Source organism: Anopheles merus, chromosome 2L, assembly GCF_017562075.2.
Source record: "Anopheles merus strain MAF chromosome 2L, AmerM5.1, whole genome shotgun sequence".
NCBI lineage: Eukaryota > Metazoa > Arthropoda > Insecta > Diptera > Culicidae > Anopheles > Anopheles merus.
The window spans coordinates 3,366,995-3,392,180 of NC_054083.1; the positions used below are offsets into that span (position 1 = coordinate 3,366,995).

Below are 25,186 nucleotides of genomic sequence, written 5' to 3' on the forward strand. Positions count from 1 at the left end.
AATCACTTGCAGTGTTTTGCCTGAACTCTGCTGGCGTATGATTTTGAAATTCAGTATGTGCAATCGGAAGAATTTGGAGGAGCAGATGTTTTATCGCGGATGATCGGAAACCACAGTAAGCCAGAGTCCGAATGCGTAATCGCGAATATAGAGACCGACAATGATTTAGTATACGTGGCAGTCAACGCGCTTAGTATTTTCCCGCCCGTGTTCAACGAGGTTGCTGAAGCTACGTAACGAGATTACCTTTTACGCAACGTAAAAGACTACATAGTGAATGGATGGCCGAAAAAGATGGAACATGGCTCAGAGCTTGCTAGCTTTTATAGAAGAAGAGAATGGTTGAGCAATGTAGATGGGGGGGTTCATTCTTTTTGGAGAGAGGGTAGTGATACCAAGAATACTACAAAAGCGATGTTTAATGCAGTTGCATAAGGGACACCCTGGAATCGTATGCATGAAGGCAATTGCGCGTAGTTATGTTTATTGGCCGCATATGGATGAGGATATTATTGAGACAGTGGGTACCTGTACATCGTGTCAGTGCGCATCGAGATCTCCGCCGTAGGTGGAACCAGCAGCTTGGCCCAAGCCGTTAGGTCCGTGGAAAAGGATACACATTGATTATGCCGGGCCGATAGACGGAGAGTATTTCCTTGTGATCGTGGATACGTTTTCTAAATGGCCAGAGATAATTAAAAACACCTCTATATCAGCATACGCAACTTGAAGAAAATAAGAATAGCCGATATAAAACTCGATGATACATTTTTGATACAGCTCTTGATACATTTTTGCTAACGTATCGAACTATACCGAACCCTTTGTTAGACCGAAATCAAACACCCGCTGATATAATGTTTAATAGACCTGTTGGCACGATATCTACCTCGTGTAGATCAGCAGCCGTAATGTTTATAAAACAACGAGCTGTCAAGGACAGCTCGAATAATATACGAAGAAAGCACCAGATGGCGGTGTAAAACAGATAAGGACAAAAAGATATCCCAAAGGCGAAACAGCTTGATTATCAAAAATAGGGCCAATTAGGATAAAGTTCGGCAGCGGTCGCGAAATAGGGTCAAATGCGGTCAAGACTGATCAGCTGTTCGTAAAAATAGGCGCCATCGAGAAAGTTAGGCCAGTAGCAAAAGTCAATCGACCGAAGAAAGACTAATTTTTAAACTGAGCAAATACATATTATATACAAACAAGCCAGTTCTAAGAAAGTCTATCCAGCTACTCACCAAATTGTTACCAGGCGTAACAACATTTAAAAATTAGTTCGACATTCGAAATCGTGAAGTACATTCCGAGAAAAGTTGTTGCGATGACCAAGCGCGGGTTGAATTGTGGTGGCTGCGAGCGGCATATTACCGTGAACGATGTGGTGCTGTGCAACAAGTGCAATCAGTGGTTCCACTGCGGATGTGTCGGCGTCACTGCAGGAATAATGTCCCGGCGTGGTGGTGCGATTTATGTGCGATTCAGGTGGACAAGAGCGAAGCGAAGGAGAAGCGTCATCCTAAGACGCCTATGGAACCAATCGCGAAGACGAGAAAGCCTGCTGAAAGCTGCGATGGCGAAAACAAGGCCAACAGAGCAGCATCATGCGAGGGCGAGGCCTCGGCGTACAAGCTATCCATAGGAGTGGTGAACACAATACTCCCAGCTGCTAAAATGCCTCCTAGCACGAAAGCATTTACCAGAGCGTCAAGCAGACGGTCTAAGGAAGTTGCGATGGCTCAACTCCTTAAAAAGCAACAGCTTGAACGAGAAATGGTCATGAGGGAGTTCGAGCTCAAAATGGCCAACCTCAAGCTCGAATACGATAGGATCCAACTTGAGTTCACCAACAAAAGAGCATCAATTCGATCGTCCGTGAACAATACACGTGACTTGGAACAGAGAAAATGCAATCAGCAGCATCAGCAGCAGCAGCAGCATCAGCAGCAGCAGCATCAGCAGCAGCAGCATCAGCAGCATCAGCAGCAGCATCAGCAGCTGCAGCAGCCGCAACAACAGCAGCAGCAACAACAGCAGCCGCAACAACAGCAGCCTCAACAACAGTCGCCACAGCAAAAGCAGCACCCACAAGAGGAGCAGCAGCAGCAACGGCAGCAGAAACAGTGGATGCAGCCGTGTGACGCGCCAATGAGTGATAGTAAAGTTGGTGGAATCGCGTGCATCGAATCGTGGACCTCTCCAACAGAGGCAGTCGTGGATAGAATAGTTCTTTCTGAGCATGATGAGGCGGTGCGGCGACCCCATAAACGTTCTCAAACCAACACACGCTTACGGCTTACGCAACACAGCACGTTACTGCACGACACGTCGAGATCGAGAGTACCGGGAGCACCGTTTGGTTCAGCGGCAGCTCTGGTACAATCACAACTGGCACAATGCACCGCTGTAACCGGAATGCCAGAGCCACTGGCGAAGAATTGCACAGAAGGCGTCGCGAGGGACAATTCGAGGCGGATAAACGTGGCAATCTCGGCGAGTGGCAACAACGGGCAACACGAGTTTTCCAACACTCGTCCCTCCAAACAGCTAAGTTTGCCGCTCCAAGAACCATATTTTACCAAATTAATCTTTGACTTTGCTCACTTTCAGGGACTGTCGACTTTGCCGTTCCTGAAAGGCGAGTCGAGGTTAACGATCGGGACACAACGCACCGATCTGATGGCACCACAACAAATAAGCAGTATCGGCGATCCTACGGCTGAGGGAAACCGATTAAGTTTAGCGGTCTACGGTGTCGTAAACAAACGGTCGTTTGGTTGTAAACAAACGCACCACATCATCAGAGGCATACAATTGGGTGCTAGAGTGCGCCTAAAAGAGAATAATGTGCAGATTAGAGATCGAGTCACACATACACTCACCGACACAACCACAAGTAGGGTTATGTTTACACCATGCTCTTTACAGAACAGGTGTACAGGACGGTTGAAATTACGTTTCTGCATCCCGCGAGAGAAAGAAAATCAGCGAAACGTAATATCATGCCACGATTGGCCAGAGTTGATCGAGGAATTGATCGTAGGAAAGCGCAGGTGTCACCCCGTCAAGGGTGCCGTTCGGAAAGCACACCAAACGAACGAGGTACCAAACGATGATGTGTGGTACAACCGCCGGATGGTTAGGGGATCTTCGCGATCGTGCAGTGAAGCAATGCAACACTTAGGCCGAAAATTAGGAACCAGCTATATCGTGCTGATTGTAAGAAAATCCTTCTTATATTAAAGATTTACGGGGTGGAGTGTTGGCACGATATCTACCTCGTGTAGATCAGCAGCCGTAATGTTTATAAAACAACGAGCTGTCAAGGACAGCTCGAATAATATACGAAGAAAGCACCAGATGGCGCTGTAAAACAGATAAGGACAAAAAGATATCCCAAAGGCGAAACAGCTTGATTATCAAAAATAGGGCCAATTAGGATAAAGTTCAGCAGCGGTCGCGAAATAGGGTCAAATGCGGTCAAGACTGATCAGCTGTTCGTAAAAATAGGCGCCATCGAGAAAGTTAGGCCAGTAGCAAAAGTCAATCGACCGAAGAAAGACTAATTTTTAAACTGAGCAAATACATATTATATACAAACAAGCCAGTTCTAAGAAAGTCTATCCAGCTACTCACCAAATTGTTACCAGGCGTAACAACAAGACCTATTCGTACCGATTTAGATCTGATAAGACCGACTGTAAGCAAAACCGAAAATGAATCGTTGAAGACCACAAGAGCTTTGAGTGCAGGAGATAGAATATTCGCAAAGGTTTACGCAAACAATAAGTATAGATGGATGCCTGGTGTGATAAGTAAGCGAATCAGAAGGTAGGTAGCGCAGGTGTAGCCGCGACTCAATGCTGTCACGTAACTGACAGCATGTGATGTCAAAAAGGCCTTCGGAAGGACTTCGGCAGCGATCGGGTGATCAATCGCTGCGACTCGGTATCAGGCTGCGGACTCGGATGGTCGTTGTTTTATAAATGTTGTAAATAGAGTATAAGTTTTATAAAGAGTCCAAGTATGCAGTTTTATTTAAGTGTGTCAAATGTACGTCCCGTTCGGATACACAACACTAAGTGAATTTATTTTTTCAATATATGAATCAAAGGAATAAAAACATAAAGATCGGGTGTCCTGGTTTGTAATGCAACTAACTACCATTTGATATCGTGAAAATTAAACGTAGTTTCCGCTCCTGACAAAGTTGATAATTTCCCTGCATAAATATTTAAAGCAGATGATTTGATAGGTTATTCAAGATAATCCGATTGCTTCAGGACTTCTCTGCCATGAACAGAGAAAGATAGGCTGAGAATCTCTCTCTCTCTCTCTCTCCCTCTCTCTCTCTCTCTCTCTCTTTTTCTCTCTCTCTGTCTCCCTCTCTCTCCCTCTCTCTCTCTCTCTCTTTCTTTTTCTCTCTCTTTCTCTCTCTCTCACTCTCTCTATCTCTCTCTCTCCCTCTCTCTACACAGAACTTATTATAAACCACACTTTCAGCTATAAACACATTGTAACACACTTCGGAAAGCCAAATCACACTACTGCAACACATTCGTTATATTACATCAGTACATCAATCCACACCAAAGCAACATACCCTGACCATACTGTCCATAGAAAAAAACTATTGAGACACATTTACCAAAAACAACTGTGTTGTGGGAACGCAGCCGCAGCAGCGCCAGCTGCTCGACGTCGACATTCGCCTGTCGACTATTGAAGCACGATCGTGTTGAGTGCCTGAGTGTTCCCGTACTGGCGAACAAGGACCGGAGCCGCACGAGAGTTGATACCGAGCGCTCAAGGTCAACGGACGGTTGCACACCCACACACCAGTATTCGCGTATCGTCCTATGTGTTATTTACCGTGTTTCCTATTAAGTCTTAAATAAAGTGTAAGAATCACAACAGTTGGCGACGAGGATTTTTAAAGTTTGTGACGAATTTTTATCGGAAGTGAATTTCGCGTAGTGCAAAGCTATTCCACCGACAAGGAAACGCCGCAGGATGAGCCAAGAAGAAGATGAACGTCGATCATCGCAAGGTTGGCAAAACGTGATGGCCCCGGTTACAGTGCACGCACCGCAAGATACAGGTCAACGTCCCCAAGTGCCACTGACCCAGTTCGTACAGCAAAATGGTTCGGTCCCACCATTTTCTGCATCGTCAGTACAGAATGTTCCGGAAAGTGATAATTCTACAACGGCACAAATTTTGAAACTAATGCAATAGCAGATGGCCCAACAGCACCAAATTTTGTTGCAATTAATGCAGCAAACGAAAGCGCCTATCGAACAAACGTCCCATGAGCAAATACTCGATTCCTTATGCGGTCACATTAAGGAATTCAGGTATGACGAAGAAAACGGTTCAACTTTCGCTGCATGGTACACGAGATACAAGGATCTTTTCCTTAAAGACGCTGCACGCTTGAAAGACGAGGCAAAAGTGCGTTTATTGATGAGAAAGTTGGGAACCTCTGAACACGACCGTTACACCAGCTACATATTGCCAAAGCATCCGCGTGATTACGGTTTGCAGGAAACAGTTGCTAAATTGACCAGCTTATTTGGCACGAAAGAATCCTTGCTTCATCGACGATACAAGTGTTTGAAGCTAACCAAACTTCGCACCGAGGATTTTATCACTTTCGCCGGGTGCCGGGTCAATCCTGGCATCGTCGATTTTGAGCTGGGAAGGCTAACGGAAGAGCAGTTAAAGTGTTTAGTGTTCGTTTGCGGTATGAAGGGCGAAGAAGACATCGAGTTTCGTACACGTCTTTTACATCGCATCGAGGAGTACCAGGATGTAACCCTTGACCAACTTTCGGCTGAATGTCAACGTATGACGAATTTGTGTCAGGATAGTGCGATGATTGAACGTGACCGCAGTGAACAAGTATTTTCCGTTCAACGTAACGCAAATCGGAATCAGCGCACCAACACAGGCCCGTCTCATTACACCAACGAACAGCGTACAGGTAAACCTAGTCGAGCATGGTGGTTATGCGGATCCCTGCATTGGACTCGCGAGTGCCTTTACAAGACGCACACATGCACACAATGCGGATCGGTCGGCCATCGCGAAGGTTTCTGTAAGCAGCAACGTACCAAGAAGCAGCCCCAAAAAAAAAAAATTAAACATAACTCTGAATCTGTTCCAATTTCTTTCCCTGGTGCCATAGAACATAGATACAATAGTCTTTTCACAATAACTGAACTCCATTGGGTACTAAGGAAATGTAAAGGTAGATCCGCTGGTTCCGATAACATAGGATATCCCCTACTGCAAAACCTTCCTGTAGAATCTAAATCCACCCTTCTTAACATTTACAATAGTATTTGGTCTTCCGGTAATATTCCTAATGATTGGAAAAGTAGTTTAACTATCCCCATACCCAAACCTAACAAACCTAACCACAACGTTGATAGCTACCGTCCAATCTCCCTCCTTAGCTGCATGGGTAAAGTTAGAAGACAATCTGCTTAACTCTGACCAACACGATTTTCGGAGTGGGTTGGGCACGGAAACATATTTTGCCAAATTAGACGATACTATTAAAAAATCAATAGACCAGGATCATCACATAGACTTTGCCATCATAGATATTTCCCAAGCTTTTGATCGCACTTGGCGCCATTCCATTCTTTCTCAACTTGCTTTTTGGGGCTTTGGTGGCCCACTCCCTAATTTCATAGACAATTTTTTTACAGACAGATCATTTAGAGTCCTAATCGGTAATAGTGTTTCTAATCCATATCCTCTAGAAAACTGTGTACCTCAGGGTGCCATCCTTTTTCCTACATTTTTCCTTATCAGTATAGAATCTCTTTTGTGCTCCATTCCATATGAAATCAAACCTTTTGTCTATTTTTGTCTTTTGTCAACCTTTTGTTGTACCAAGAAGACTTTTCGTAAACGAGCCAATATGCAAAGTGTCACCGTGAATGTGAACAGCCTACATCATCGGAGGAAGTTTTTATCGTGTTCGATCAACGGTTCACAAATTCGGCTCCAACTGGATACAGCATCGGACATCACCGTGATTAGTCGTCGGCTTTGGAAACGCATCGGTAGCCCGCAATTATTCCCATCATCTGTAATCGCAAAATCGGCATCTGGTGACAATCTTGAAATGGATGGCGAATTTCGAGCAACGGTTGGAATCAACGGGCAGGAGAAGCAAGCTGTAATTTTCGTGGCAAAAGGAGAATTGGCCTTGCTGGGAATCGACCTTGCTGAAGCTTTCTCCTTATGGTCTGTGCCTATAGACCAGCTGTGTAACAATGTTACCAGCACAGCTACTACTCCGGAGGGAATCGTTCGAAAATTTCCCGGCCTGTTTAAATCAACGATGGGTTTTTGTGCGAAAGCTGAGGTTACACTACACCTGAAGCCGAATTGCAGTCCAGTTTTCTGCGCAAAACGTCCCGTAGCTTATGCCATGCGCGATGCAGTGGACGCCGAACTTGATAGACTGGAGCGGCTCAACATCATCACACCAGTCCAGCACTCCGAGTGGGCAGCACAGATTGTAGTGGTATGCAAGTCGAATGCACTACTGAGAATATGCGGAGACTATTCGACGGGACTCAACGCATCACTCCACCCCCATGACTATCCGCTGCCACTGCCACAGGACATCTACACCAAACTGGGTAACTCGACAATTTTTAGCCAAATTGACTTATCTGATGCTTTCTTACAGGTCCCCATTGCCGAGCAAAGTCGCCGCTTGCTCACCATAAACACGCATAAAGGGTTGTACCTGTATAATCGCCTGCCACCAGGGATTAAAGTAGCACCAGGCGCATTTCAGCAGCTTATGGACCAAATGCTTTCTGGAATGGAACGTGTCGCGAGTTACATGGACGACGTTATCGTCGGTGGACGAACACAACGGGAACACGACGACGTACTAAACGAAACCCTGAGACGCATTCAGGAGTATGGTTTCACCATCCGCCCGGAGAAATGTTCGTTCAACAAACGCCAAGTTCGCTACCTTGGTCACATCCTCGATAACCACGGTATTCGTCCAGACCCAGCCAAAATAGCAGCGATAAAGGATCTTTCAGCGCCAACCGACGTTAGTGGTGTACGTTCCTTCCTTGGCGCCGTTAACAATTATGGAAGATTCATCCCGAACATGCGCAACCTTCAATACCCGTTGGACAACTTACTGAAAGAAGGCTGTTGGCACGATATCATCCTCGTGCTTATTAGATGCACCAAACAAAGTCAAAACAACGAGCTGTCAAAGACAGCTCGAATAGATGTAGCAAATAACACCAGATGGCGCTAGGAAACCAGAAAAGGATGAAAAGATAACCCTTTAGGCGAGACAACTAGCTGATCCAAAAATAGGGCCAATTAGAAACAAGTTCGGCAGCGGTCACAAAACAGGGTCAAACGGGGTCAAGACTGATCAGCTGTTGAAGAATAGGTGCCATTGAGACAGTTAGTTGCGAGTTATCTACGAGAGAAAACAGACTAATTTTTAAACTGTGCGGCGAAAATTTATAATACGCGAGCGCCAGTTCTAAGAAGGTCTAAAACGCAATTCAAATAAATACATTGTTACCAGGCGTAACAACAAAGGCAGTTCGTTTAAGTGGTCCCCTGAATGCCAAACCCAAGTGCCACAAATCCACTAAACGACCACTAAACGGCTTCTAAACGACTCAAGTTCTCTACCTAAACGGAATATAGAAAGACTTCGTTTAGCAGACGCCAAACGACTCATGCATTCTAAAAATAGCAAAAAAGCTGGTGGCGCTATCTGTTGGTGGGATACCCCAACCAGTTGAGCTTCATCGCTTGGAGGAGAGCTTTCTCATTTCCTCTGTACTGTTGTATGGTTTCGCATTGAAGTTATGCATCGCTAGAACTAGAACGGCGATACGATTGTTTAAATACTAAACTCCAACGGAAACCACCAGCACTGAAGCAAGTGAGATTTGAGCAATGGTCATTGGTGTTGATACCCACGTATCTAACCACACGACCATTTATATTGATTTTTGCTCAGAAAGTTAGAAGGCTATATAGGTCATAATAAAATGCAACTTGTCGAAACACATTGCAAGAAAAGGATAGCAATATAATGATGAGTTGTAATACGCCATCTATTGATCAAACCAATGAAGCTGTGGAGCTTTCATTTTTTTTCTATGGATATTCAATTTTCCAGTCGTTTAAGCTTAATCTGTGGCGCTTGGGAAAAAGCCTTCGAGCAGTTCAAAAGTATCCTTTCATCGGAACTGCTTCTGACGCACTACGATCCAAGGCGTGAGATCGTTGTTTCCGCGGACGCGTCATCCGTCGGATTAGGCGCAACAATCGGTCACAAGTTCCCCGATGGAACTTTTAAAGTTGTGCAGCATGCGTCCCGTGCACTTACAAAGGCAGAGAAAAACTACAGCCAGATCGATCGGGAAGGCTTGGCAATTATCTTCGCTGTGACTAAATTCCATAATTTTATATTTGGACGGCATTTTACTCTACAAACGGACCACAAGCCACTTTTGAGAATTTTCGGCAGCAAAAAAAGCATCCCCGTTTACACCGCCAATCGCTTGCCGAGATTCGCGCTCACCTTACAGCTGTATGATTTCGACATCAATTACGTATCGACCGAGAAATTTTGGGAACGCCGACATCCTTTCGCGACTGATTCGAAATCACGAAAAGTTAGAGGAGGATTACGTGATTGCTAGCATCGGCCTAGAGGAGGACATCCCAAGTGCCACAAATCCACTAAACGACCACTAAACGGCTTCTAAACGACTCAAGTTCTCTACCTAAACGGAATATAGAAAGACTTCGTTTAGCAGACGCCAAACGACTCATGCATTCTAAAAATAGCAAAAAAGCTGGTGGCGCTATCTGTTGGTGGGATACCCCAACCAGTTGAGCTTCATCGCTTGGAGGAGAGCTTTCTCATTTCCTCTGTACTGTTGTATGGTTTCGCATTGAAGTTATGCATCGCTAGAACTAGAACGGCGATACGATTGTTTAAATACTAAACTCCAACGGAAACCACCAGCACTGAAGCAAGTGAGATTTGAGCAATGGTCATTGGTGTTGATACCCACGTATCTAACCACACGACCATTTATATAGATTTTTGCTCAGTAAGTTAGAAGGCTATATAGGTCATAATAAAATGCAACTTGTCGAAACACATTGCAAGAAAAGGATAGCAATATAATGATGAGTTGTAATACGCCATCTATTGATCAAACCAATGAAGCTGTGGAGCTTTCATTTTTTTTCAATGGATATTCAATTTTCCAGTCGTTTAAGCTTAATCTGTGGCGCTTGGGATACGATCAGTCGCCATTAACTCATTGAGTTCAGTTGCATTAAATGCAACGGATGTCGCAACGGCTACTAAATCCGATCCCATTATAAGCAAAGTAATACAGTTTGTACGACAAGACTGGCCACGTAACAGTACGTTCAGCGGTGAGCTGGCATGCTTCTATGCTAGGAAGGAAGCTTTATCAGAGATGGGAGGCTGTCTCTTATTCGGGGAGAGAGTCATCATACCAAAGGCTCTCCGGCAACGATCACGAACTACATCACGGCCATCCAGGTGTACAAAGGATGAAGTCGATCGCACGAAGCTACGTCTACTGGCCTAAGATAGACACTGATATCGCTGAACTTGTAGCATCTTGTAACGCTTGTGCATCCGCAGCGAAATCACCCCCACACGCTAGCCCGGTACCCTGGCCTGAGATAACTGCACCGTGGCAACGTATCCACATCGATTATGCTGGCCCCATCGACGGTTTCTCCTACTTAATCGTAGTTGATGCTTTCTCTAAATGGCCAGAGGAAATAAACTGCCAACACAACTTCCAAAGCGACCATACGAATCCTTAATACCATGTTTGCGCGATACGGTATGCCAGTAACCCTTGTTAGCGATAATGGTCGCCAATTCATCAGTTCCGAATTTGAGGATTTTTGTATTTGTAACGGCATAGAGCACCTCACATCCGCCCCGTTCCACCCTCAGTCTAACGGACAAGCGGAACGCTTCGTGGATACATTCAAGCGCGCCATAACCAAAATCACGAGCGATGGAACTGCAATAGAAGATGCACTTGACACGTATTTACAAACATATCGCGCCACGCCAAATCCTCAAGTGCCAAATAACGAAGCGCCAGCGACAGTAATGTTCGGACGACAAATTCGCACTTGTTTAGAGCTTATACGCCCTGTGCCTAAACCGCAAGAAACCAATAACGATGAGCAACGACGCAATTTCGTCTCAAATGATCTAGTCTTCGCAAAGATTTACTCGCAAAACGGATGGAAATGGAAGCCAGGAAGAATATTGCGGAAATGCGGCAATGTAATGTACCGTGTTATGACTGAGGACCATAAGATTATACGAAGCCATATCAACCAACTACGTGGTCAGGTCCCTTCTAACCAGCAATCCAGTAGGCGTGATCAACACCTTTTGCCGCTACATATTCTCTAGGATGAGTGGAACCTTACGCCTCCGTCGTCGTCGCCTGATTCATCGTCATCATCGTCCTCATCGTCTTCATCGTCATCGTTGTTGTCGCCACCGTCCGATTCAGCTCCGTGTAATCTATCACCGTCGTCCGCTGAATCATCATCTTACAGGACCGTGTCCCAATCATCAGCATCACCACCTCCTGAACGTGATTGCATCCCTGAAGAGTCGCATCGAGGAGCACAGCCGGTACCACCACCACGCCGCTCTTAGAAATAGAAAAGCACCGCGTTGGTTTGACCCGTACCTGCTGTATTAAAAGAAGGGAGATGTTGTGGGAACGCAGCCTCAGCAGCGCCAGCTGCTCGACGTCGACATTCGCCTGTCGACTATTGAAGCACGATCGTGTTGAGTGCCTGAGTGTTCCCGTACTGGCGAACAAGGACCGGAGCCGCACGAGAGTTGATACCGAGCGCTCAAGGTCAACGGACGGTTGCACACCCACACACCAGTATTCGCGTATCGTCCTATGTGTTATTTACCGTGTTTCCTATTAAGTCTTAAATAAAGTGTAAGAATCACAACAAACTGAAACGCGCAACATAAGCAATTCAAGCGTTACTGCAGCGAAGTGGACAAACAGAGAACTCACAGCAACTTATTGCTAAAGCGCTGTGCAGGCAAAGATCGACGAACGCACCCGTTCTTTGGCTAGAACAGTTTAAACTTTCCAAAACCTTCGTAAAAAACACTAAAAGCGCAGCATATGCACATAAAGAAAGACACCTCACTCCGATACAATGTTGCACCTCATATAAATTACCTTTCATTGTAACAAAAACACATTCCAAAACCAAATGTACAGGACCCATTGAGTATAAACAAAACCAACTCCGACCGTGGCAAGTCAGATTCGTTCGGACTGTCAGGATAGGACTATGCCTTACAACTTCTAACATCTTCTCATTTAAAAAGTTTAGTTATGTCCCCCTACCCAAGGTAAGGCCTCTACACTCCAACGTTCCAGTAAGGGAAACCTCCTAAAAGTTTCTATGATCGCCCGGACGATATAGTGTCGAAAAGTCTGCTTCGAACGAAGTTTTATTCCACCTCGACTCATGACACCTGACCTACCGCGACGTTACTTGAGGTACAGTTTTACGATCATCACATTACATGGCGACCGTATTCAAAAATCGAACTCATTACATGGCGACCGTAGCTAACTTCCTATCCCATTACAATTGGGTATAAATGGGGAAAATCATGGAAAAGAAAGTCAGTGCTCAACTTAAGCCTTTGATCGCCACAGTTACTACGAGGTAAGCTTCGAGTGTGATAATTGGTCTATGCCACCCTTTTGGATAGGTGCATTTCAATTTCCAATTTGGCTGTCGAAAAAGAGTACCGACGAGTCCGATTCCCACCACATTAAGTTCACTTCGCGTAACAATAGTCTTGCAAGTGTAAACTATGTAAATGTTACCTTAGTTTTATATACGTCTCAGAATCATACGTCAACCATTAAGAACCTTGATTCTGCTGTCACACTGACAATTGTCGAAACGCAACGAAGAAGAACAATAAAGATGAACACAGATCGAGTTGAACATTCGAGCAAAAAACAACTTCAGCCTTCCGTCATTATCTTCAGTAATTTTATCACCTTTTACAAAAGTGTCCCAAAAAAAAGAGAACCTCTGAATAATCCTATATAGAACATACATAAACACATTCTTTCCAACTTGTTCTTACATGATATAGATGAATAAGTAGATTTTTTATTATTCTGTAGCATTATAATTAAGTACACATAAAATTTAAATTTAATAGATAGATTTTTAAATCGTTTTCGTATACATGCTTTTGTTTCGTCTCCTACTTGATTTTTTTGTGTGCGTTTTTTCTTACAGCGTTCGTTTTTACTTTGCAAACAGCAAGCCATTCACACGCGTTATTTGCTTCATTCAGGAATATTTTAACCACACTTTCCGTTATCAATATTGATACATTGATTTGCGTCGGAGTGCGAACAAATAATGTATTTGTCTATAAAAATGCAGCATAAAAAACGAAATACATAATATCCTTTTTTACTTCTGTTTAGTGAGTTGAAATTAACGATTTTCAGATGTGTGTTGATAACTGAGACAGTTTTTTTACGTGAATTTTTTATGTCATTTACATTATTAAAATGACATTTTATGGACCTTGCATCTTGAAAATTTTGGGCATTTGCTTTCGTATACCTGAGGGAGTCTTAATATTTTTTCACATTTAATAGACAAATCCTTTTGTACACTAGTAAGATTTTTCTTCTATTTTTGTTTAAAATAAAATGAGATTTTTATGGTGATTTTTATGAGTCAATAACGTTTTCGTTCGGATTATTACATCATTAAATTCATTCAATCTATACGTGTGAATGTTATATCTTGTTGCAGTTGTTCGAATTAGCTAGTACTAGTACTGAAGATGACATGAAAAGAATAACCAAAATGTGTAGAATATCAAAACACAAAAAAATATATATATATATAGATATATATATATATAGATATATATATATATATATAGATATATATAGATATATATATATATAGATATATATATATAGATATATATATATATATAGATATATATATATATAGATATATAGATATATATAGATATATAGATATATATATATATAGATATATATATATATATATATATATATATATATATATATATATATATATATATATATATATAGATATATTTAGATATATATATATAGATATATATATATATATATATATATATATATATATATTTATATAATGCATTATATATATGCACACACACAACGCTAGTGCAGAAAAACGCGGAGTGCAATGAACGGCACTGAGGTATATTTCAACCGTAGCAAATAAATATAAAAATATTGTGTATAATGTATGTTAATTTCGCGACCTCTTAACATGTTCCTTTTGTTTTTTTTATTCTGTTCACACTACGCTTAAACTTATTTGTGTAGACACACTTATTGTCAAAGGTGTCTACGGTGTTTGCAGAAATTATTAGATTTTCTTGAAATTATTTTCTTCTTAATTCGTATACAAATGATTATTTTTTTCAACTCAATTTTTTTTCATCTGCTCAAGCGATCCAACACTTTTTGCATTCAACGTGTCATTCATACATTTTTTTAATGATTTTGTTTCCGCAGATTATTTATTTCTAGTTTTTTTTTGCATCTACATACACTTTCCATACGTATATTGTCGTTGACGTTTCAGATGTATTTTATCTTGTTTCTGTTTGTATTTCGCAAGAGGCGTCGTACGTCAAATCACGGTAATAACCGTTTTTTGACTATTGGAAGCTCTCTTTGCTATAATTTACTCACTGATTTTTTACTCAAACGAAGCAAAAAATGCTACGGCCTATGGTTAATTGAAGATTTTGGCTGCTTCTATATTATTTGCTCAGGATTTACATCTGTATTGTAATCACACAATTGATCGCAGCACTTTTGCTGGTACACTAGTTGTACATCAGTTTCTAATATTTTACAATGTACTGTTTGTTTATTGTTTACAGCGAAATTACACATCTTCAAAAAATTAATAGAAACGATAATTCCAAGAGGGAAGAAAATATGGATCATATTTTATGGGCACATCACAAATACTGGCAAGTAGCTTAGAAACGTTTGAGGATTCAAAAGAATAGTCAAATTCAAAATTGTTTAATTACATGTATATAACGCTTCCAAAAGAAGCAAACAAAATATTTAAAAAAATGAAAACTAATATGTGGTATAGTTTTAGCCTTATACAAAAATTATCATAAATGTGTGTCCCATTGCGTTTTCATTCAGTATGGAATTGATAGCCATATTTTGAACCATATTTTTCAATATGGTTTGAAATAAAATCGACTGTCGAGGTGTTATAACTTTTACCGAAGATTTTGTTTTATTTTTCTTTTGCCGTTTTTCACTACGCAAAATTTTTGTTCGTGAGTTACTCCCTTGTTGTAGAAAGTTTTCGCCCCAAGTTAAGCAGATTCTTTACAGTTCATTATTTTTTAATTACGTATATAATTTACACCATAAACAATGTCCATGGTGCTTACTGCCCGCATAGGTGCTTCATCATCCGATGCTATGAATGATAGTTTTATCTTTTGTATACTGTCATAACTTCTCGGTAATTCAAACCATTAGGAATTTAAGCAAATTTCGGCTAAAATAATGCACATGCAGGATGAACTTAATCTTTCACGTAGTTTTTAATAGTCCTTCAAAATAAAACACGATAAATATATGTCTTCAGTTTTAATTCAATAGATTCCCTGCAGATTGGCAAAATTCGGTATATGTGCAACTTATAATAGTTGAATTTTGTATTTATCTTCTAGTTTTCAATTTCGATGTAGCTTTTTATGTTGTTGTATTTAGTGTCACGTTCACATAAGATTATCATCTCCCAACCTTGGTGCGACGCATTATACTTTCTGCATTCAACTAGCGTGTTGCATTCTATTGCTATTGCATCATCCATTGTAGCGCTGCTTTTTCTATCATCGTTCTTATGCAATCCTATTATCTAAAGGTATACATCGTGAGTTTGATTCCCAGATCCCTCTATGATTACATTTCTCTCTGTATTCAATTATGCAGTTTATGTTGTTGTCTTCTAAATTCATTAAGAAAATGGTATTTGTATGCGTTTATTTTTTCTGAAACATCATCCAAAAAATATTTTTTGTAAAGTAAATATAAAAAAGTATTTTGTGGTTCATTGCCAGCTGATAGTGGCAATCTCGAAGATTTAAAATATTTTTATTGCTGTGTACGCAGGGCTTTTGATGTAAATTATGTTAATGCATTCAATCTGCCAGCGTAAAAAACTAAGTTTATGAGATTATAATAGTAACATCATAAATAACACATATTATAGATCGGGAAAAATTATTTAATACATGAATTCTGAATCAGTAGGTTCAGGCAAATTTTATACATCGGGTAAAGTGTACACAGTAGAATCCAGCTATTTTATTTCAACCTTGCTGCTTGTTATAAAAACATTTTTCGCATGATTCGCACATTTCAATCCATCTTGCAAAAACAAAAGAATAGAGCACATAATGTGAGATATATTGAATTCCAAGAGGTTCATAATGTCAATATTATGAATTCGTTATATAGTAATTCGTGAAATTAAAATACCATTCTCCACCAAAGCCAAGGGATGGGGTACGAAGAAACAAATATTTTCAAATTCTACTACTCATTACATGTCTTCATGATTAGTTACATGTCATAAGTGTGATGTATTACATACGACTTTTTCCATTTCAATTATCAGTAGGAATAAAATAAGTTGCTTTGCAGTATCGTTACTACTCCTGATATCTGTCCTAAATCGTATTAATTAACATCGTTGAATGCAGGCTGGAAACGTTTGTTCCTTGTAAAATGAATTCAATGTTTTTTCGTTTTAAATATTTGTATTGTTATGCGGGAACCAATTATTTCAGCAAAACACACTTTATTTCACTTATTTTCAAAGTTAGTTTAATGCCATTTATCCGTATACTTGTGTTCTCATCTTGATGTGTGATGTACTCTAAGGTAGAAAGTAAAACTAAAGATACACTTCATATTTTGCACGCTTCGAGAGCTATTCCATGTTCATTTCTAGTGTGTATCGGTGGCTGTTTAGTTGCAAAATGTTTGTAGTAAAAATGTTAAAAATAACGCATACGAAATTTTAAACACAAAATCCTGATATTGTTGCCATGAACAGCACCGGTAGCGTTCGGAAGTATTGATTTTTTTATACCCGACTGATCCTCTATCAATTTACGGACTTAAATCCTGGTGTAATTGATCGTATCCCATACTACCATCGTAGGGCTGCTGCTGATCGTAACCACCAGATCCCAATGAATAGCCCATTGAGTCTTGCGCAGGGGCGGGAGACATCATTGGAGTTGCGGCGCCGCTAGGAGGTCCTCCCATAGAGTACGGAGATGCGCCTGCTGCCTTTTTGGCAGCGTACAGATTTGCCTCCTCCTGAGCCTTCCCAATGTTCTTTTTGTAACGAATGCGCTTATTTCCAAACCAATTTGAAACTTGCGAAACCTTCAAAACAAGAAAATATTTATTGAATCGAGTCATTGCTGTGTTAACTTAGGTAACTATTCTATATTAAAACATACCGTAATGCCACATTTTCTTGCTAGTTCTTCCTTTGCCTCTTCTGACGGATAAGGGTTACTTAGGTGGCTATAGAAGTATTCGTTAAGAATTTCAGAAGCCTGCTTGCTGAAATTGCGCCTCTTTCTTCGTGCGTCTAAGAATCGTGAGCTAAAATATTACAGAAAATTTTACATTAATGCTTGTACTTTACATTATGTGTCGAGCTTTACAAATAAAATAAAAAGAAGCATGCAAACTAACCTACTGGTTGGGTTTTTTTAGTTGGGTTCAACCAATGATGTATCATTGACAGAAAGAAACTCTGGCATGATTGTCTTACAGATATTCAGTATAGCCTTTGCAATAAATTTTAATTCAAATCACTTTTGTTTTAGAACAAATTTAATTTTTATTTTCTTTAATTAAATTATCCGTTTGTTTACTAGTTCACTAGTTGGCACCAGTGTTGTTAGCGGTGACGTTCTTCGACATGAAATTGCCTACTTTGACACGATTTGAAGCTTCGCATTCAGTTTTCACTCTTTCATTCTACAGTCATGTGAAAAAATGTCGTTTGATTCGACGCGACATTCATTTGACTATCATTTTCGAGTGCACTACATCGCGTTCTCCTTTGTAACATTTTTTCTTTAAAATTCATGTACTCCAGCAAGAAGACACTAATGTTCGCACTGGCCAAGTAAAAATATTTAATTTTTCAGTCACTTACGATCGATAAAGGCATCAGACAGTTCTGGATTTACAAGATGAATGTCAATTGATATTCAAACTACATTTTTTAACAGTCATGTCATCGGAAAGACACTGACAGTAACTACAGAAATGAATGTCGTTCTTCAACAGTCGTGTCATGGCAACAGTGAATGTTATGTACGAAAAATGATTTTGACCAGTAGCCTACCGCGAACGTCAAAAAAATGTAAACAGTTTACAACACTGGTTGGCACCCAACCGTATTCCAACCAGTATGGTCGAACTGTTGGTCGAAATATTGTTTTCCGTTTGGTGTTTCAAAATACGCTCTTTCAAATCATTTGATTTGTTGTTTTAGATGATAAATACATTAGTTAAATAATGAATGATGACTTTTGTTGAAATTGTTGGGTGTCTTATCACCCAAGTTTCATTATATGCGTTACATACAAATGTATTGAAATGGCACTAAATGGTATAGAGTACGTACTACTTATGTCTACATCAAACATCGTCGTATTGCAGTGATTAGTTGAAACATATCACAAATATAATTGAATGACAAACTAATCAGTCGATTGCATACGAATCGCACTTGAATTTTGAACCAACACCAACTTTAAAAGGTATAAAAACAATTTTGCTATGCATCATCAAACGATTCTTTAAATGAACCCTATTCACGGAAATTTTGTTTTATTTTCAAACTGCCGAAATGTATTCTTTCTTGTTTGTACTCAATAATCAAATATAGCCATATTACTAAAATAAAGCTCATTCAAACAAAAATCTTCTTTCTTCTTTTGGCTCAACAACCGTTGTCGGTCAAGGCCTACCTGTACCAGTTGTGGGGTTGGCTTTCACTGACTTATAGAATTCCCCCATAGCAGGATAGTCAGTCCTACGTATAGCGGCACGGTCCATTCGGGGCTTGAACCCATGACGGGGATGTGTTGTTAAGTCGTACTAGTTAACGACTGTACCAAGAGACCGGCTCAGTCAGTCTCATGGCACTGTCGTTCAATACACAGCTTAACAACAGGCGGCATCGCAAAAGAAATGTCGTTCAAAAAATGCTCGACATTGGCATCGCGAACGCATTGAGTTAATTTCCCACCAATCGAAGGTTTCGAAAAGTATCTCCTGCTCGAAATCTTTTTAATTTGTGTGCATCTTTATGATTTAAAAATTTCATTTACTTTTTTCCACCGTTCTTTGTCCAACTGATCACTCATTGGATTTTTCACAAAGTAATGTAATACTGTGATGGTGTGTGAAATAAACATATTTTTCACAAACCAGAGCCACTGCTTTAAACAGGTTGGAAACCACTGCTTTAAACGACTGTTAAAATGTGTTCATTTATTCGCGATGCCGGCTATCAAATCTTGACCTTTGAAATGTTCCATTGCAGGGAACTCCATCCTTCACCCACACTTATCGATAATTATTCACACATGATCGACATTATCGAATAAACTTACCGCAAGATCATAACGGCTTCACAGGTGGATTGTTTGAGCTGCATTTGAATGGAGCTGAATTTGCGATGAATGATTTGTACCATACGTTCAATTTCTTTCGGGGTAATGGGCCTGTAACGATAAATTATGGCCAGATAAGTTCTCTAAAATCATGTCTCATCATCTTTTTAAATTACCTTGTACGGCTTTGCTCTCTTAGTAAGTTCATTACATGCGTGGTAAACTCGCTACAAGCTTGTTCATATTTTTCAAGCTCCTGGTGATAAATCTGGCGAATTTGGGCTAATTTTGCACGATAGTCTGAATGCTCGATCGCATTGTCTTGTCCACCAGTTAGATCAGATTGTGACAAAAAATCTAAAAATTTGTACGTAAAGAGATATTTTGAATAGAAAAAGAAAAGGGAAAAAGAAAAAAATCAATTAATAACAACCGTCTATTTTATATACTTGGCTTACCGTTGGCAGCGGCCATTGCTGCCGCGGCACTATCCGCACCTGCACCACCGCCTTTTTCTGGACCAGCGACTCCTTCGGCAATCAACATGTTGTCCAATCGCATCAACTGCGGATCTGGAGGTTCTTCTTCTTGGGTGTTTCGCAGCGATAGAACTAGAAATTAAAAGTTTCAAAACATAAAGTTCGTTAGAATAGTGCAGACATGCTTTAAATACGCCATCTAAAATAAAATAATACCAAAGAGTTTTCCGCAAAACTTACGAACAATTCCCTTTTTAACTTTCTTCTTTTTTTCTTTTGGCAAAACAACCACTGTCGACGAAGGCCTTCCTATTGGCTTTTAGTGGCATATTACGCATAGCAGAATAGTCAGTCCTACGCATGGGGACACGGTCCATTCGAGGCTTGTAACCATGACGAGCATGTTGTTAACTCGTACGACTGAATCACGAGACCTTCTTCTTCTTCTTCTTCTGGCTCAATAACCGTTGTTGGTTAAGGCCTGCCTGTACCACTTGTGGGCTAGACTTTCAGAGACTTTTGGATTAGACCCCCCCCCCTCCCCCCAAAACGACGAGGCCGTTCCCTGTAGTGGCACTTGTGGCGGTCTTTACCATCCTACCTGTATAGGCCTCAGTAAAGGCTATGTAATGGACCTAAAGTGCAATCCCCAACTAAAGTGGTATTGCAAAGGATGTGCTGTCATTCCTTACTTGCAGCACCTAAAATCCACGCTTGTGGGAGAGCTTAGAGATCTCCTACGCAACGATATCAACAACACAATTTCCAGCCTTAAACAGGGTATAGGTCGTGATGTATGCCCACCTAGGCCATTTAATGACACTCACATTTCCTACGACGGCAATTATCCACCGTTAGCACCAACACAGATCAACACCGGTGCACCAACACAAACGTCGCGGGATCAAAACACTCGCAACCCCCGCTATTACATGGCACTGTAAGTTCGTCAAACAATGATCACGCTATCAAAACTGTTACTGTTTCCGAACCTCGTTTCTGGATCTACTTCGCACACATCAGCCCTGACGTCACAGCGGACAACTTCACCACCTTTGTAAAATTTCGTCTAAACACCAGTGATGTCATGGTTATCCGATTGGTAAAGCAAGGGGCTGACGAATCGCGACTTTCCTTTGTATCTTTCAAGGTCGGGGTCCCCCTGTCACTGAAAGCCAAAGCTCTATCGCCCTGCTCTTGGCCCCCTCACCTCGCATTCCGCGAATTTTTGGACTGCAATGCTCGCCGGGATTTTATTCAACCACCGCTGCCGCCATCCCGGCCCAGGCAATCACCAGATGCGACCCAAGTACACGAATCACTTCCGTCTATCTGTACCGATTCAGCGCCGCCAACTTTCCCCCTCTGCTGACAATCCAGCAGCGCCGATGCGAGCACGCTTAACGCGTCAGATGCATCGATCGACGAAATCATCTCGCGCATGAAGAAAAATGATCATTTACTGCTGTTCGGTGATTTCAACATTCCATCTATTACTTGGCACGCGTCACCAGTCCCAGCTCCCGCCTTCTTGACGCTCCTAGTTCCTTCCTCATCAGCTCATTCTTCAAGTTTATTCAACGATATCGTGCGTTACCACAGCCTTAGTCAGCTTAGTAGTGTAAGTAATTTCAGACAAGTTCAGCTTGATCTAATTTTTACTTTCCCTAAAAATCAGTCTAATGCAACGTCTACATGTACATACGTCTCGCAAGCTTCAGTTACCATTCTACAGATAGACCCACACCCCCCGCTGGAACTGTCTCTTAGAATCACAGGTTCACTTACCCCCAGCAATCGTTCTCAGCATAGCTCTTCTCGTTTAATTACCGCCCCCTCGCTCGATTTTAGAAAAACGGATCTTAATCAATTAAATACTTCTCTTTCTACAGGGTGGCATCGTAGAAGTGATACACTTTGTTTTTGTAATAAAATTGACACCAGGTTTGATTTCTCTTAGAAATCGATTTAAATAGCTTCTATTGGTACTAAACCTGCATTTCACTCAATTTATTTCAAATCTTGCACCTTTACACTTGATAACCGCCCGTAGGCGCTTTTAGAAATCGTTGCAAGCCGCACGCACAACTTCATCCGGCATTTCACCCATATCTTTAACAACCGTGTCTTGAATCCGTCCAAATGCAAATGTTGTTTTTTGCCCGGTTTGTTCTTTGGAACAACCATGCCTGTCTCCTCGTATCGATTGATGGTCCTATAGATCAGGGGTCTCCAAACTTATCAGTAAGCGGGCCGCATTGCTTCACATATAATCATGTTGAGGGCCATTTTTCCGTTGCCTGTATCTAATGCGAACGTTTCAATTTCGTCTTTATAAGAAAATACTAGCATAATATACAAAACTCTATTATTCATCCTTGATCTACGTATCTAAAAAGTAGAAATTACATTTTCTTTAAAAATAGTCACAATAATCAACTATTTATTTTAACCTTCACAAAGTTGCCACGGGCCGCATAATAGGCTCTCGAGGGCCGCATGCGGCCCGCGGGGCGTAGTTTGGAGACCTCTGCTATAGATGAACAATCGACTTAAATTGAGATGAGACAGTTTCTGCTCAATCTGTATGTTTGTCAATCCATGCAAATGCGAGATTTCTATTTGTTCTCGACTTTAATCCATTATAATACATGAGGAAACTGAAGTGAGCACTAAGTGTACGTTTTTTACGATAAATAATGAACAAATTAAGCTGTCAAAATATGCCCATGAGTTTGACACACAGTGACCGAAAACACAAAAAAAGGGTACTCGAATAGGTGTATCACTTCTACGATGCCATCCTGTAATATAGATTGGTCACAACTTTACTCTTGTAAATATGTAAATGTGGCTGTTTCTACTTTCATATCCCTCTTTTTATCCACACTCCCGCAATATTGTCCCAAGCGCAATCCCCCTCGTTCCCCTCCCTGGTCTGATGCTACACTAAAGTCCCTGAAGCGTGACAAATCCCGCTACCAACGTGCATACTGGAGTACCCGTTCTGCTAACGCTCTTAGAAGTTACAAATATGCAGCTGCCGCATATCGTCTTTTTAACCGCACTCGCTACAATGGTTATATTCTTATCCTTCAGACGCGCCTCCGCTGGTACCTCCGTGCATTCTGGAAATTTATGAATGCTCGATGCAAAGGCAGCTCTCTCCCGAGCACTATGCATTTAGAGTCCGTATACGCCTCATCGCCGGAGGATATTTGCTAGCTTTTTCGCAACCATTTCTCCTACATTTTTAGCCCTCCCTCGCAAATACCCAATACCGTATCTCAATGTCTTTCGTATACCTCTCAAGATGTGATTGATGGATGTCCTGCTTTGGCTTCGATGAACATTCTGTTTCAGAAGCTCTTTCAAAACTAAAACCTTCTTTCTCTGCTGGCCCTGACGGAATTCCTCCCTCACTTTTGAAAAAAAACGGCCGAGGTGATAGCCCCTCTTTTGTCATTCATTTTCAATCCATCCCTGCGCATCTGCTGCTTCCCTTCCTCATGGAAATCGGGCTGGCTTTCTCCTATCTTCAAGAAAGGTAATTCCGCTGACGTGTCAAACTACCGTGGCTTAGTTCTGCTACCGGCTTATAGCAAAGTTTTCGAAATTGCAGTTCACTACGTAATTTCTTTTCAGGTAAAAAACTGGATCAGCGTGAACCAACATGGGTTCATGCCAAACCGCTCGACGGTCACGAATTTAATGCAATTCGCGTCTCACGTCATACCCTCGCTTGATTCTGGTTTGCAAGTAGACACGATCTACACGGATTTCAAGGCCGCCTTTGATACCGTTCCCCACCACTTTCTGCTGTTAAAACTAAAAAAAACTTGGTTTTTCTAACATGTTAATTGACTGGCTTTATTCTTTTTAAAACTAGTTAATTTGGCTCAGTTACAGGGTTATGTAAGATAGTTTTGAGGGTATTTAATAACTTTAGGGTGTGTGTTAAGGATTTTTGAAAAGGCAATGCAAATGCCAGGTGACATTTAGTTCCAAGGGATGCATTAAAATATACTGATTCAAAATTCATACCGATCCCGGGACTAATCCAGAACCCATGTCCATCCTGAAAATTTTCAGAAATCGTTCTAGTACTGGAACTGATTTCAATCCCATATAACGTCTGAACTCACTGCTTGAACTTCGATTCCCTGCCAACTGTTGAATTTGTGCTTTTTAGTTGGCACGTTTTTCGTTACAAAAAATTACTGAAATTTTTCTCGGCATACCATGAGATTTTAATATTTTTTCAAAACCCGAGTTTTCCATCCAAACGCATGCTTTGTAATTGAACTGTCAGCCAACAATCGAGCGGTCAATTCAAAAGTATGCCATCAAAAAAGCATTCAATTATTGAATTCTGACTGAATGTGTTAAAATTTGTCAGAAACCTGGCCATGGAACTTATCATAACCCTTAACCGGTCTGTTGCTTTAGAATTCACTAAACAAGTTTTAGAATTCACTAAACAATTAATTTTATTTCCGGGTTTTTGTAACGGCGATTTCACAAGCGAATAATGGTTTTCGAGTGTAGGCGCGGTTTAAAAATAGTCCGGTCTCTCAGCTGATCGTTTGCGTACTGCCCTTTTTTTGCGTACCGAGATAGCATGACCCTTGGTGACCCCTGTTCTCGACCGTGACCTAGTTTCTAATCTCCCCCTGTTTATCTTCTGTTGTCGGTGTTATCCTCCTGTCTAACGCCACCTGGTGCTCGGTTTGATAACCAGCCCGGATTATCGCGAATGGACAAGTGACAACCGATCTTTATAAACAAACATTTTATGTGCTGACAAACCGCATGGCAAACG

At 41.1% G+C, this 25,186-nt stretch overlaps 1 protein-coding gene and 1 pseudogene across 11 annotated transcripts in view; one reads left to right on the forward strand and one right to left on the reverse strand.

Moving 5' to 3' along the window:
- Positions 1 to 1,330: 1,330 nt before the first annotated feature.
- Positions 1,331 to 11,767, forward strand: LOC121591354 (annotated as a pseudogene).
- A 2,711-nt stretch (positions 11,768 to 14,478) lies between these two features.
- LOC121591477 (homeobox protein extradenticle) overlaps positions 14,479 to 25,186 on the reverse strand; it is a 57,786-nt gene continuing 47,078 nt past the window's right edge. For 10 of the 11 annotated variants that reach the window (XM_041912002.1, XM_041912012.1, XM_041912011.1 and 7 more), the window contains 5 exons: positions 20,344 to 20,496; positions 20,062 to 20,242; positions 19,886 to 19,996; positions 17,708 to 17,855; positions 14,479 to 17,630 (listed from right to left, as the gene is read on the reverse strand). In XM_041912002.1, coding sequence (XP_041767936.1) covers positions 17,349 to 17,630; positions 17,708 to 17,855; positions 19,886 to 19,996; positions 20,062 to 20,242; positions 20,344 to 20,496 — 875 coding nt within the window. In that variant the 3' untranslated portion in view covers positions 14,479 to 17,348. The remainder of the gene's footprint in view (positions 17,631 to 17,707; positions 17,856 to 19,885; positions 19,997 to 20,061; positions 20,243 to 20,343; positions 20,497 to 25,186) is intronic. The other variant, XM_041912013.1, reaches the window with a different exon arrangement.